Below are 15,859 nucleotides of genomic sequence, written 5' to 3' on the forward strand. Positions count from 1 at the left end.
CCTCTGGCTCTTAACCATTATGGCAGAGTGGTAAATAACACAACAAGCGAGCAAAGACAGGCGAGCAAGGAGGCGCTTTCTGGCACCGCGGCCATCTTAGAGAGACATTTGCGGGTTCATGGTGATGGATCGTACGGTCTGTGTGCTGTGCTATGCCGACGCGCAGAGGTTAGCATGTTGGCGTTTTCAAGTTTCACGTCTTTATCTGTTACTCGACGATGATTTTGCGATTTCCAAAGGAAGTAGAATCGCTAAAGGTGTAGTTCAATCAAAAAAAGTACCTATTTTCTATTCATTACACACCCTATGAACCCTGAGTCTCCTGGGTGCGAAGGTGCTTAAAGACGGGGTGCCGTGATTTTCAGGGATTTTTTTTTCCCCAGTGATAATCATCAGGTATTATGGTTATACTAGGAGGAAGATTTTTTTCAAAAAAGTGTACAGAAATTGTTAAAATTATGTTTTTATGTGGACACGCCTCCAGTTCATTAAGTATACCTGGTTCTCACCTTAGCACCTCCTCCACCACCTTAGCACCACCCACCTGTCCTAGTCCCTCCTCCTCCTCATGCCCACACCTGTTGTGTTATGATAATGAGGGGGAGGGTATAATTTTACTGTGTCACTAAAGCGCTGTTTCTCTATTGGCACGTTTGACCCTCAAGGTTTCAGCCTCCAGGTAGAAACTCAAAATAGTCAGAGAAGACATAAAACACCATAAAAACACCACCAGGGGGCTTAATGAAGTTCTATCAACCTCATAGACACATGAAAAACAGAAACAGTGCAAAACCATGGCACCACCTCTTTAAGGTGCTAATTTGCAAAAGCTAAATTTGAACCATGGTCGGTTGCAAAATGCAATAACTGTTTTGTTTGTTGTTGTTGTTTTTTTTTTACCTTTGCTCCTGTAGGATGAAATTCAGATCCAGCTCACCCAATCGTTTGACAAAGAGGAGCCACCGACACTGAACAAGAATGAGGAAGACAAGGAGAAGAGCAGTGAGAAGCTGGAGAAGCCTGACCGAATGCCCAGGAAGATGTTATCCCGAGGTGGGATTCTACAAATGTCTTCTAAATATTAACAGTTTTTTTTTTTTTAAACGTATGTTGTATAAATCAGTGGTTCTCCAACTTTTTTCATGTCAAGGAGCCCAAAATTAAATGTATTTGGCCGTAGACCCCCATCTCAAAATATGTTGTTCCAGGGACCCCCAGAAGCAAAGATTTGAGTTAAAAATGCTTTAAAAAAGAATATAGATATTCAAAGATTTGCACACATTTTCACGATATTTGAATAGACAAAGAAATCTAAAATGACACAGATGACTTCCCAGTCTTAATGGCTTAATGTAGTTTGCATTGTTTTGTTTCTCCAAAGGTCATTTTCCTTTTAACCACATGAACCGTGGCGTCTTTTTTCTGGGCATTTCATAATAGGTGAACATTCGTTAAAAATGGCAAGATCTACAAGCTCACACTTAGGGATGGGTATCGTTAGGATGTTATCAATTCAAACAAAACAAATGTTTGGATAATAAAATGTCTTTGCTCTTTTAAGACTCGACTGAAATAAACTCTTTACTGCACAAACTGTATATTAGTCGGACCTGAGATGGATCCATACTGAAATGCTTTGTCCTGAAAATACTGGTGTTTAAATTAAGCAAACACAGTTGTCCCTGTAAAATATATTACGTCACTAATTGTCAAATTTAAGAACTGCTACTACTACTACTAATAACTTAATATACTGTCTAATGCACTTTTTTAAACAGAAGTTAAAGAGCTTCGCAGAAACCAGCACCGCTTGAATCGTTTGAGGATACATGTATAGCTTGATGTGTCGTGGCCTCTTGAGAGCAGGACTCTGTCCTAGCGCACAGTGCATCTAGCTAGCACAGTGGAGCTAGCCTCAACTAATCACGACAAAGCGACACTCCAGTCTCTTTGGGGAAAACTGACCGAAGAGAGAAACTGAAGAATGCCACTGAGCAGTAACACATTTGTGGTGAAACGATGAACTAGTGACACTATTAACTAAGGAGGCCGTCACGATACTCGATACGTACCGACAATGTACCGAAACTGACGTTCGATACAGTGTACCGAAATGAATAGCCGTATCGTGACTCTCACGCTATTTAATTGTCATTCCCGCCACATGTGGGGAAGCCACGTGCTGCTGTTGTTTTTTCTGCACATTCCGCATTCCTGCTTCCGAAGGGGAGAAAGGAATGCTCTCTCTAGTGTTGCATTGTAGAGTCCAGTCTGCATTACCTTTCATTTACCCATCTGTCCGATAAAAAGATGACAGCCAACAAGGGCTAGGCCAGGTAGAATTGATTGCAGATCTGATCCCACCAATCTCCGCCAGGCCGGGCTGTCTACCCAGGGCAAGCACACTTTCGGGAATATGTACGCGTTGATGCCCGAGGTAGCCACTGGCAGGTCCTGGCAGATCGATACGTTCGTACCTCTGTTCCGTTCTGTAGTGCAACGTTAACTGCTGCTAGCATAAGATAATTAACTCATTGAGTGCCAAAAGACGTCAAAGAAGTCATGTGGCCTGAGCGCCAAAAGGCGTCAAAGACGTCATGAAAAAAAAATTTCAAAAACATTTTTTTTTTCAAAATAAAAGTTTTTTTTTTTTTTTTTGAAAAACATGTTCAGAACCCAAGATATGATGATTTGAAGATTTGCTGCTCCATCCACTCCTTGTTTAACCTATAACTTAAAAAGGCTGTATCTCGCTTCCTAAGCACTTTTTTTTACAATTAATTTGAATGGTGGCACTCAGAGCCAAAATTCAAAAATGAGCATGGCATTGAATGAGTTAAGACTCTTCGGCTGAAGGTCCAGAGAAAAAGTCCCTTCTGTGTGTACATTCACAATTGTTGTGGCTCAGATATCGTAAATGACTTTGTTGATAACATCCTGCGTTTAATCAAGGCGTTTTGTTTACTTCCGACCAGCGTCAAGATGGCTTAAATAATCGGATTTCAAAATAAGAGCTACAAAACTTTTAATCTGATTAGACATTACATTTTTCAAGTGCCTGGTGCAAGTGCTACCAACTGGATGTAACTTTGAAGTAGGTGAAACTAACTTGAATCTATTGGGAAGAAATCAACAGGCAAACGAAATAAGTAATAAAGTCTGCTGGAATAAAATAATGTCTGTGAACTGAGGGGTCTTCGACTGACTGCTCGAATCGTCGATTTTCAGGGGGCAGAGCTCTAGGTTCCCGGTACCTGGCATTTTTTGATTCGGTACCTAAAACTACTCCCAATGCCCTGCGTCATGTCGCGTTGTGAGCTTGTAGATCGTCTTTTTTCAGCAGAGAGATTTAAAATAAGGGGGAAAAAAATGCAGGGTATCAAATAATATGAGGTTTAATTGGTTTAGACGTGAAAGACTAAACGGTCCCTGTTGTGTGTCTGTTTGTTTTACCTTGTCCTTTTGTTTGTTTGTCCTCATCCTCCTCAGATTCCAGTCAGGAATACACAGACTCCACTGGGATCGATCTCCACGAGTTCCTAGTAAACACCCTGAAGAACAACCCCAGGTGTGTTGACACGTAGACTATTCTCGCAATTTAAAAAAAATGTTTGAAAGTATAAATGTATTAAAATCATGGCCTGTTTTGGCCCCCTGTTTTTGCAAAGCCTAAAAGCCAAATAGAAATGTCATTTTTATTTAGATATTCCAACGTTTAATGCCAAAAAAAAACCCACAATTAAATTATTACCCGCAATTATTTATGCGTCAATTCATCATCAGCTAAAATGTCACGGTCGTGATGACAGCCCTAGTGTTGATGCGGCAGCCACTTCCAGAGGCGTTTTGCCAGCTGTTATCTTCCACTGACGACTTAAGCATGAGAAAAAAGAAAAAAGACCTGCTCTCCAAAAGGTTAAATTTTCAACACTTGACATTGCCATGAAGATTTCCTAATTGCAGTTCTTTTTTTTGTTGTTGTTGTTGCCGTGCCTTTAACATTCACAGGGACAGAATGATGCTGCTGAAGTTGGAACAGGACATCCTCGACTTTATCAGTAATAACGAGTGAGTGCCACGCTCCCTTTGGCCCACTTAACCCATTGAGGCCGCCGGGAACGCATCTGTGTGTCATTTTTAGATTTCTTTGGGCTATTCAAAAATAGCAGATATACAAGCTCATAGCGCGGCACGTAGATCTGCTATTTTTTTTCAAAAGTTGTGAAAATGTGTGCAAATCTTTGAATTTAAAAATATATATATTCAAAGATTTCCACAAATTTACATTTTTTTCAAAAATGGCAGGTCTACAAGCTCATACCACGGAACTCGGTGCCACGCTATGAGCTTGTAGATATGCTATTGTTGAATAGCCCAAAGAAAAAAAAGACACAGATGCATTCCCGGCCTTAACAGGTTAATGCTTTTGGGTTTACGTTTCAAGCCAATAAGCCCCGTTTCTTGTCATTTCTATTAAAGTCCGCATAATTTTCCCCTATGATGGTTCCGCACGTTGCCCCGGGGAGCACTAATGAGATTTGACTCCGGGCTATGTTGGAAGCAGCGCTGTTTAACCCATTGAGACCTGGAACGCATCTGCGCCACTTTAGATTTCTTTGGGCTATTCAAAAAATAGCAGATCTACAAGCTCGTAGCGCGGCACCGAGTGCCGCGCTACGAGCTTGTAGATCTGCTATTTTTTGAAAAATCGTGAAAATTCTTTTTTTTTATATTTTTTTCCGAAAAAATTGTTAGGATTTAGATTTTTTTTTTGACGCGGCCGGCCTCAGGTCTTAATGGGTTAAAAAAAAAAACTTGTTTCTAATTGTCCCCCCTTGGTCCCCGCTGAATTATTGATTTGTTTCCTCTGCTCCCTCTCTCTCTCTCCCTCCGTCCCTTATAACGTCCCCCCCCCACAGAAGCCAGAAGAGAAAGTTCCCCCCGATGACCTCGTACCACAGAATGCTGCTGCACCGCGTGGCTGCCTACTTTGGCCTAGACCACAACGTCGATCCAACCGGGAAATCTGTAATCATCAACAAAACTAGCAATACAAGAATGTGAGTAATCTCCTGCTTACACACACACACACACACACACACACACACACACACACACACACACACACACACACACACACACACACACACACACACACACACACACACACACACACACACTCTTCACAGAGCCCTCCAATCCTCTCTCTCTCTCCGCGTCCCCAAGAATTGAATTTCTCGGGGCCCTGCTTTAATTCAAACGGCTTAGGCTTGCAGAAATTACTGACTCTGTATCTTCAATACGGGGCAAAACAGATTTTCCTGTGCGGTCGTCCCCCCCCCCCCCCCCCCCCCCGAAATGAGTTTTTTGGGGGGAAACCTAATTATCTGCATTTTTCAATATCGCGGAGTGGGGGGGAGGTTGGGAGGGAGGCGGCTCAGAGGGTGAGGGTATGTATAGAGCTTATGAGACGTAAAGAGGTCGGTGTAAACATCTCAGGTTTTCTTGAAGCACGCCCCCTCATGAGTGCTCCAGGTTTTTCATTTTGTTCCTTTCCCCCCCGCCCTCCTCCTCTCCTCTTCCTTGCCCCTCTCTGCAGACCTGATCAGAAGTTCTCCGAACACATCAAAGACGACAAGACGGACGACTTCCAGAAGCGGTACATTCTCAAAAGGGACAACTCCAGCTCGGACAAAGATGACAACATGGTACGGTTTACCCTTTCAAGTTGTTAGATCATATCACTAGCGTTAAAGGAGACACACCATGAATTAAAAAAAAAACATTGATATTTAATATCATATGGTGTATGTCCCTCAAACCATTTTCAAAAGGTTTGAGCCTAAATCAACACTCAGATATACTCATCCCAAGTCAATTCTCTCAGGCTTACAGCACTTTCAGCTGCAATACCAAAACGTCCTGTTGGGCAGAGGGGTGCTACTGAGCAATTCTGTCTGTCAAAATACATGGGCAGAAAGTTTTGTGATGTAAGCAAACATGCCATTCTGAGATGGCCTGTTCAGACACGCCCATTCTGAAAATCTCTGAAATGAGAATGAATGACAGAATGTTAAAAAATATTTTTTTTTTGGGGTACAAGAGACACTGGGGAGCCCAAAAAAAAAAAAAAAAAGTGAAATTCATGGTGTGTCTCCTTTAAGTTGAAGTTATGGACACACAGCCAGGGTTGGATTTCTTTGTAACCACTTAAACCATTATTTTATACTTTGGCTATTCAAAAATAGCAGATCTACAAGCTCATAGCGCGGCACCGAGTGCCGCGCTATGAGCTTGTAGATCTGCTATTTTTTTTTAATCGTGAAAATGTGTGCACATCTTTGACTATATATATATATTGTTTTAAAGCGAACCTTTTTAAACTCAAATGTTTGCTTCTGGGGGGTCCCTGGAACAACATATTTTGAGATGGGGGTTGGCGGCCAAATACATATCATTTTGGGGGTCCTTGACCTGAAAAAGTTTGAGCACCACTGATATAGAAACATACGTTTTTTTTTCAGAATACTGTTGGGATTTAGAAGACATTTGTCGAATCGGCTTCAGGTCTTAATGACATGTTTGATTATGTTTGATAATACCACGATATCGTAAGAGAATGCACGTTAACCAGATTAACCCTGGTGTCCCTATTTTGGGACAAATGTGTCAAACGTTTTAATTAGTCCCTTAGCACTAATTGCCAAACGGTGATATGCACCTGTTTACAGTGGAGTTGGTGGGTTTGGCAAGCTTTGGATGAGATACCTGAACGTTTTGCTGTCTTTTATAACAAGCCACACAACAACAATGTGTGGGAGGGCTGGGGTGCATATAAGCGTCGTCAGCGTTCTTCATTGAAACCAATAGCTGCCCATTGTTTTTGATGAATGCGAACATTTTAACGAGACATTTTTTCGATAATGGAATGTGCCTTTGCAGGAGCTATTAACCGCCTCCCAACACACACGCACACACACACACACTTTTGCATTACTATGCTTTTGAGCACATCAACATTTTAGGGCAGTGATTTATGAATGCCATTTGACACAGTTTGACTAGCAGTTGGTAACCACTGTCATCTTGGTGACATTTCATTATAGGCAAAACAAACAGGTGACTATGTACAATGTAGTGCAGGGGGTTGGGCAACATAGATGATGGAGAGGGCCACGATATTTCCACACTCACTCCAGAGGGCCACATTGCATATGCAGTTTTCACACAAAAGTAGCACAAATAGCCGATCTATAAGCTCAGCGTTTTGAGCATGTAGATCTGCTATTTATGCTATTTTTGAATTGCATTCCAGATTTTTTTTTCTTCTATTTTTTAATTGGAATGCTGAGTATCTTTTTAATTTAATTTCAAATGCATGTAGTTATACTTATGTTAACTTTATGAACTTAAATACAAATACATTGGACATAAAAAGACAATAGAATTGTAATACTAGTCATTAAGCTACTAATATAGACTGAAGTAATTAAAGCGGGTCATGTTTGCATGTTAGTGGAATTGTAACAGCTGAAATCAATAATATGTCAGTGTTCTGATATTAACCCACTGATACCTGGAACGCATCTGTGTCACTTTAGATGTCTTTGGCTATTCAAAAATAGCAGATATACAAGCTCATAGCGCGGCACCGAGTGCCGCGCTATGAGCTTGTAGATCTGCTATTTTTGAAAAATCGTGAAAAAATACATTTTATATTAAAAAAAAACAAAAACTGTTAGGATTTAGATTTTTTTAAAGAATCGCCTCAGGTCTTAATGGGTTAACCTGCGGGCCGCATTAAGTGAAGGTGGGGGCCGCATGTGGCCCCCGGGCCGCCAGTTGCCCATGTAGGGTGTACTGTAGGGTGTACGTGGTTAAAACCGGCTTGTTGGGTTTTTCCACGTTTTCAGATGCGAATGCGGTTGAAGGACGACAGACGGAGCAAGTCCATAGAGGAGCGGGAGGAAGAGTACCAGCGAGCTAGAGACAGGATATTCGCTCAAGACGTGAGAATGTTTCTCTTTTTACAAGCTTGCAAAGCTGGTCTAAGGAGAGACAGACCTACTTTCAACAGATTACAGATTTGCATTCGACACATTTGCGTGATTGGCTGTCCTTTAAGCCAATGGGGATACTTTCCCCTTTCCCATACTCTGTTTTTTTTTACCACGAAGCAGAAATACTTTTGCTGTTCTATAAGTGTGCATGTGTACGTTTTGTGTCTGAAAAGTAAGCAATGCTTCTGTATTTTGTTTTCCAGGGTCCAGATGGCTATGCTCTTGAAAAAAGGTTTGCCTTCTTCTCTCTCTTACCTGTTTTAACCCTTTCAGACCGGGAAAGCATCTGTCATTTTTAGGATTTCTTTGGCTATTAAAAAAATTGCAGATATACAAGCTCTGTGTCACGCTATGAGCTTGCAGATCTGCTATTGTTTTGGGAAAATCTTGAACATTTTGTGCAAATATTGAATCTGAATATATATTTATTTTTAACGTGAAAATCTTTTAACTCAAATCTTTGCTTCTGAGGGGTCCCTGGAACAACATATTTTAAGATGGGGGTCCGCACCCAAATACATGTGATTCTGGGGGCCCTTGACATGAAAACGTTTGAGAACTGATTATAGCAACATAGGTTTTTTTTCCCCAGAAGCAAAGATTCGAGTTAAAAATGCAAAGATTTTCACGATTTATTTTTCTCAAAAATAGCAAATCTTCAAGCTTCGGTGCCGCGCTATGAGCTTGTACTGTATATCTGCTCTTTTTGAATAGCCAAAGAAATCAAAAAATGACGCAGACGCGTTCCCGATCTAAAAGGGTTAAGGTGAACCATTAATTTGCATGATAATGAATTATGCCTGCAAGCTTGTCACATTACAAAATGCCATCTTCTGCGTCCACAGGATACAAGAAGATGACGCCTGCAACAGCACTCAGCAAAGGCGGCAGATATTTAGGTGAATTGTCTCTTTTTTTCCATAATGGGACTGCCATGCTACTTTATCCCATTAACACATCGACTGCCTAGATCGAGTTAACTCGATATTAGTAATCCAGCGCTCGACTGCCTAGATCGAGTTAACTCGATATTAGGTATTTTCATTGGTTTCATCTGTGATCGCGCGGGTCTGTTTACTTTTAATCATCACTTTCGTTTTCCGCCTACGTCACACTCACCCGAAGCTGGATGTAAAAAAAAAAAATCGTTTCCGGGTCACATTGTTTTTCTCCGGTCATTTTCGTCCAGAATAGAGAAAAACACTTTTTTTCACACGCTATAAAATGCAAAGGGAGAGCTCCCCTTTTATTTTCTTTGGTCCGAGTGACGATCAGGCATCGTCGTCGTGTATCACATCGTATCACAAGCCGATCAGAGATTGTCGAAGACAATCACATCCGGTTCATGTTGTTTTCACTGTTTGAGCCTGGAGGGAGGGGGGTGGCGAGTCAGCGAGTCATCGAGGGTGTCATTTTGCTGCGCTCTGCTGGTCGATCGTTGTATGTGTTCAAAATCATGGGAAAAAGAAACTTAAATGCATTTAAAGAAGAAAACAGAGAAAACAAAAAAACACGCAAATCGCTGGCAGTCAAGGGGGTAAATTTGGAATAAACTCTGGCAGTCAATGTGTTAAGACCTGAGGCGATTCTTAAAAAAAAAAAAAAAAAAATCCTAACAGTTTTTGGAAAATAAATCTAAACAAATCTTTTTTCAAGATTTTTCAAAAATAGCAGATTTATAAGCTCATAGCGCGGCACTCGGTGCCGCGCTATGAGCTTGTAGATCTGCTATTTTTGAATAGCCAAAGAACTCAAAAGTGACACAGATGCGTTCCAGGTCTTAATGGGTTATGTGGTGATAATAGAGTGATTGGAACTCTATTGCCAGGGAATCAATTAAGACATTAAACAGATCATAAAGCATAATATCGTCATTGTCAGTTGAAATCCTTGGATGTCCAAAAAACGTTACTTTGTTCAGCATATGGAGAAAAAATAACCTGTGTTCCAATGGAACAAATGCAGTACTTTTCATTGGTTATAAAACAGACAGAATGACTTAAGTACTTAAAGTTATACAATGCAGGTCCACAAATAACGAATTTTAGCAGGCCTCTGCTGGTCATTACCGTCACTGCAGCCCGTTCGTTTATTCCTCTGTTACCCAGAATTCCATTTGTTTTCACCGGAAGACGGAAGCGTTTCAAAAAGCGTTCTTTTAATTGTTTTATACGATCTGTGGATCGTTTCTCTTAGCCAGTGGAGCTTTAGTTACCGTGAGCTGTGTTTTCTTTTTATGTTGTTTTTCCATCTTCAAATCCTACAATCTCTTAAAATCAGCGTGAGTTTCCTTTTTGTTATTAGCGCGGTAGTTCCTGGCCAAACAGGAAACCAATGTGGTAGTTCCTGGCCAAACAGGAAACCGGTGCATTTCCGCTTCCGTTTTCCGGCCAGATGACGTCATTTTCGCGGGAAAGTCTCCCCCGACACCGTTCAATACAAAATATATAAATACAAGGCTTTCGGGGGTGAAATTCATGGAGTGGGTGTTGTGAAACATTTGCCACTCACAAAAGATATACAATTTAACTTTAGTTTTATTGAAAAACTCACCTAGTATTACTTTAACTTTCAACATTTTAGACCTCCCTCACGGTGCCCGTCGCTACCTTTGCACGGCACGACAAAGTAGGGCAATAATTTACAACAAAAAAAAACGACGTTGAAGGTTTCTGCCTGTCGGCGACTAATAAACAGCCATTTACTAATCGGATATCACCATGTTGTAAACAATTGCAGTGGTGTAAAGTAACTAAGTACATTACTTACGTATTTTTTTTACTTTACTGGAGTATTTCCAATGTACAATACTTTTACTTCTACTCCACTACATCTCAGAGGCAAATATTGTACTTTTACTCTACTACAATTATTGAAAACTTTGCAGATATCAATTATAATATTATAAAACATACATTAACCACTTTAGCCATATTTTATACATCGGCTATTTGAAAATAGCCGATCTACAAGCGCACAACGCGTCGCATCGCGACGCATTGTGCGCTTGTAGATCTGCTATTTTCAAACATTTTAGTACTTTTACTTTTGGTACTTTAAGTACATTTTGATACCAATACTTTTGTACTTTTACTCACGTAAATTATGAATTCCGGACTTTTACTTGTAACGGAGTATTTCTATATTTCAGTATTGATACTTTTACTTAAGTAAAATATCTGTGTACTTTTTCCACCACTGCACAATTGTCATAATTTGCATATAAGCAGTCAGTTCCCGGCAGTACTGCCAGGCCGTTTTCCGTGCGCTAACATTTTTTTTCCTCACTTTCTTTTGAAAAAACGGGGGCCGTTCAGGTTAAAAGACGGCCGCTCCACCAACAGCCGCCAGAGCAGCTCCGAGAACGAGCCAAAGTACACCGACCCGCGGCCGTGGAGCAGCACCGACTCGGACAGCTCCAACCGCAACCTGCGGCCGGCCATGACCAAGGCCAGCAGCTTCAGTGGCATCTCTGTCCTCATCCGCGGAGACAGCTCGGGCAGCAGCAAGAGCATGGGCCGCCTCTCCAAGACCGGTAAGTGCTGTCCCCCCTCCTTTGTCCATAACCGCATCCAGGGGGCCTGGAATCAACACCTGAACGTTCACAGCAACAACAACAAAAATAAAAATCGGTGTTCATTTAAATTATCCACTTGAACCTAGAGTCCCAATAGGCTCTATGCACAGCAGCCGTATTGTGAAGAAATTCACAGGTGTTGCCAATGATACTAATGAAGGCTCTGTTCCATTCTGGTCAAACAGAGTCAGGGTGCTGATGTTGTTGCATGTTGGCCCACTGGAAACACTCTGCTACACCAGTGGGTCTACAGTTGGGTCCAGGGACCCTCATGGTTGCTTGAGGGGGTTCCAAATGGCCCCTTACGGGTGTGTAACTCTGAGAGTGTACAAATGTAACCAAATGGACCCGTAAGGGTCCATTTGGTTACATTTGTACACTCTCAGACTTATGGAGGTGGTGGAAATTGAAAAATCTGAGAACCACTGTGCTACACTAAATGGAACAGAGCCTTCGTTAGTATCATTGGTAACACCTGTGAAGGAAGTGAGAATATGGCTGCTGTGAATAGAGCCTATTGTGTGAATCCGCATGCCACTGTGGGCCGGTTGATGAAGTAGTTGGTTTCATGCCCTTTAGATACCCATCCATCATCTACCACACATGTCGGGTTTTTGACCCCCCCCCACCCAGCAGCCCATGCACCCCATCCACTGGCTTGGTCAGTAGTGCAGCACGTCACGGCTGGAGATGTTCCGATACCATTTTTCCCCCCCCCTCCTCCCGATTTCCGATAACCTGAGCTTGAGTTTCGGCGTATACAGAGTACTTTAACTTGTTCAATCCGGGAACGCATCCGTGTCATTTTAGATGTCTTTGGGCTATTCAAAAATAGCAGATCTACAAGCTCATAGCGCGGCACCGAGTGCCGCACTATGAGCTTGTAGATCTGCTATTTTTGTAAAAATCGTGAAAATTTGTGAAATATTTTCTAAGCGAACATTTGTAACTCAATTTTTTGCTTTTGGGGGTCCCTGGAACAAAATATTTGACAAATGAAATGTATTCAAAGATTTTGTATTTCACGATTTTTAAAAAATGGCCAAAGACATCCAAAATGGCAGAGATGCGTTCCCGGTCTTAATGGATTAAGATAGCAGTTTCCATTATGTCATTTCTAGGCGACTTGCAGTCGCTTAGCTTTTCAGCTCGGTAGCAGTAAGCACAATGGTAAAATAACGAAGTTGGCTTGCACACGCCTTGCATAGCGTTTTAACGCCAGTTGGCACTTGGCAGGAAATTCAATTGTATTAAAAAAAACTCGATGACGGTCAATGTTTGCGCACCAGCAGTTTGATTGAAATGACATCACTCCTGTCTCTGAAGACATAACCATAACCCGCAAATCTCAGTCAAGCTTAGACCTCATTTACTTCTCAGGTTTTTGAGAAATTTCGAACCGGGTGTCGATCCACATCCCATAGTAAAACATGAGAAGAAGAGCAGAGATTGAATGCCATGATCATAGTTTGACAGTCTAACCTCACATTGTCTGTTAACCCCACACGTGTTGTTGTTTATCTGTGTAGCACAAACAAGCTATCATCATGTGATGTATTGGGTGGTATCGGATCGGCGCATAGACCGGCGTACTCGCCGATACCACCATTTTGGGCAGTATCGGGCATTTCAGGTATCGGAACAACTCTAGTCACATGCTCGTGACCTGCCTTTTGAGCCATACTCTCAAAAGAATCCGACAAAGACAAACGTTGTGAACCACCCTCATCCCCACCACTCCTTCGTTATTTCCACTCTTGGAATGAGACACCGGACATGAAGCTCAAATAAATCGGAGCGCTTCGTCGTTCACATTCCCAAGCACCGGTGACACCACCAGGCACAGGCTGGAGAAAAAACAAGCCATGCATTTTTAATCTCCCCTTTTTTCCCTGCCATCGATTTAATTTGATTTGATTTCTCAGTTTCCAACAAAGTACAGTGGTCACCTATTCATATACGCACCGGAGTCTCTGAAAGGTACCCACCATAACCCACCATAACCTTAGGTTGTGAAAGGTTGGGGGTGTGGCTATGCCTTGGGGGTGTGTTTTAAGTTTTTCATTTTAGGTGGACAGTAGGTGGCAGAAGAGAGCAGAGGAAAGCAATTACTCTACTTGCAGTTTATTTCTTAAAAGCAGAAGTCATTAGAGAACTTATGAATGCAGACAATTTATCATTTAATTAATAAAACAAACTTATGTACTAGAGTATTTCCAATTTCCAGTACTTTTACTTTATTTTATACATAGGCTATTTGAAAATAGCTGATCTACAAGCTCACAATTTTCACAATGCTATTTTGAAACATTTTACACAACAGTGTATTTTCAAACATTTTACAGTGGTGTAAAGTAACAAATGACATTTACTCAAGTACTGTACATAAGTAAAGATTTTAGGTATTTTTACTTTACTAGATTATTTCCAATTTTCAGTACATTTACTTCTACTCCACTATACATCTCAGAGGCAAATATTGTTCTTTTACTCCACTACAATTATTTGAAAACTCAGTTGTTACTTTGTAGATTTTGATTATTACAAAACATACATTAACCACTTCAGCCTTATATAAACGTTGGCTATTTAAAAATAGCCATGTGATGCGTTGTGAGCTTATAGATCTGCTATTTTCAAAGGATTTTTATATATTTTGATAACCTGTGAAACGGGACATTCTACATGTATTTTTATGTGGTATATGTGGTGGCTTTTACTTTAAGTAAAATATCTGAGTACTTCTTCCACCACTGAAGAACAACAATTAAAGAACAGAGGATAAGCCAGTGTTTTTCTCATTCTTTTTTTTCTCTCTCTCAGTCATAGGAGACAGCTGTTGCGACCAGTGTTGCCAGAGTGTGCGAGAGAAATAAGCAAACAGGCCTATGAAAACAAGCCCAAAAGAGATTGATTATTATAGGCCACATGAGCACATTAAACCTATATGCACCTCAAGTTCTCAAATAAAAAGCAGCCAGCTTCTACAGATATTTACAAGCAACTTTACAGAAAAACAGGTTGCTTATAATAAGCAAACATGGCAACGCTGGTCGCGACCCCTTCCTTTCATTCAGTGAGAGAGGATCATGGTTAACATATGCTAATAGACAGTCAGTGGCTTCAAGCTTGGCCATTGTTGTCACAAAACAAGTTTGGCCACCTTCACACACAGTTAGGTAGGCTACAGTCAGCAGGGAGAGGGGGTTGGGGGAGAATTTATCTTTTTTGAAATCATGTTCTCAGTGGTGGAAAAAATGCTCACATTAGCTCAAGCACCCCTCTCTCTCTGTCTTCAGTATTAACTAGGTATCAACTGCCTTTTAAGGTCAACCCTAAATGCTTAAGTAAGAGTCCCTCTTGTGGTTAAAGCTGATGTCCAGTGATTTTACGGCCCGGGTTTGAATCCCAGGCTATGAGCTTGCAAATTCCATGCGGAATGTCCAGTTTTTTTTACCACAATATAAAAATTACATTACCTTTTACAAGTAAAAGGCCTGTGTTAAAAATGTTACTGAGTAAAACTACAAAGTACTGGCATCAAAATATTTTCAAACATTTTACACAACAGTGTATTTTCAAACATTTTACTGTGGTGTAACAAATTACATTACACAAGTACTGTACATAAGTAAAGATTTTTTTATTTTTTACTTTACTGGAGTATTTCCCTCTCTTTCTCTCTACTTGTTATGCAGAAAGTCCTCTTTCACACGTTATGTCAAAATGTAGAATAGCAGATCTACAAGCTCACAACGTGTAGCTTAGTTCTGCTATTTTTAAATAGACAACGTTTATATAAGGTTAATGGTTAATGTATGTTTTGTAATAATAATAAAAATCTACAAAGTAACTAAAGTTTTCAAACACTTGCACATCGTGTGTGTGTGTGTGTGTGTGTGTGTGTGTGTGTGTGTGTGTGTGTGTGTGTGTGTGTGTGTGTGTGTGTGTGTGTGTGTGTCTGACTGTGCAGCGTGTGGGCACAGACAGACAGACAGTAGGGGGGAGGTAGGTAGCAGGTAGCAAAACCGGTTATGTTAATGATATACTGTGTAGCCTACACTACAGTATTCCAAATAAGCTGAGGAACTCTGCTATCAGGTTCTGCTCCCCCCTACAGTACCTCTGTTCCCACCAGTCTGTGGAACCACACGTTACTGCCGGACCCCCGGCAGTAACTCTGAGGACCCTCTAGGGGTCTCGGACCTCCTGTCGAAGACCC

At 41.1% G+C, this 15,859-nt stretch overlaps 1 protein-coding gene across 1 annotated transcript in view; it reads left to right on the plus strand.

Moving 5' to 3' along the window:
* The window catches only part of LOC311065193 (R3H domain-containing protein 1-like), a gene marked incomplete at its 3' end in the record, with an annotated part of 55,291 nt that overhangs the window by 21,600 nt on the left and 17,832 nt on the right, over positions 1-15,859 (plus strand). The window contains exons 7-15 of the mRNA XM_084085410.1: positions 915-1,053; positions 3,490-3,568; positions 4,009-4,068; positions 4,920-5,060; positions 5,600-5,708; positions 7,914-8,009; positions 8,264-8,292; positions 8,906-8,959; positions 11,378-11,595. Of these exons, the coding sequence (XP_083941536.1) occupies positions 915-1,053; positions 3,490-3,568; positions 4,009-4,068; positions 4,920-5,060; positions 5,600-5,708; positions 7,914-8,009; positions 8,264-8,292; positions 8,906-8,959; positions 11,378-11,595 (925 nt within the window). The remainder of the gene's footprint in view (positions 1-914; positions 1,054-3,489; positions 3,569-4,008; positions 4,069-4,919; positions 5,061-5,599; positions 5,709-7,913; positions 8,010-8,263; positions 8,293-8,905; positions 8,960-11,377; positions 11,596-15,859) is intronic.

The sequence above is a fragment of the Gymnoscopelus microlampas genome, assembly GCF_963454915.1.
Source record: "Gymnoscopelus microlampas genome assembly, chromosome: 17".
NCBI classification, from domain to species: domain Eukaryota; kingdom Metazoa; phylum Chordata; class Actinopteri; order Myctophiformes; family Myctophidae; genus Gymnoscopelus; species Gymnoscopelus microlampas.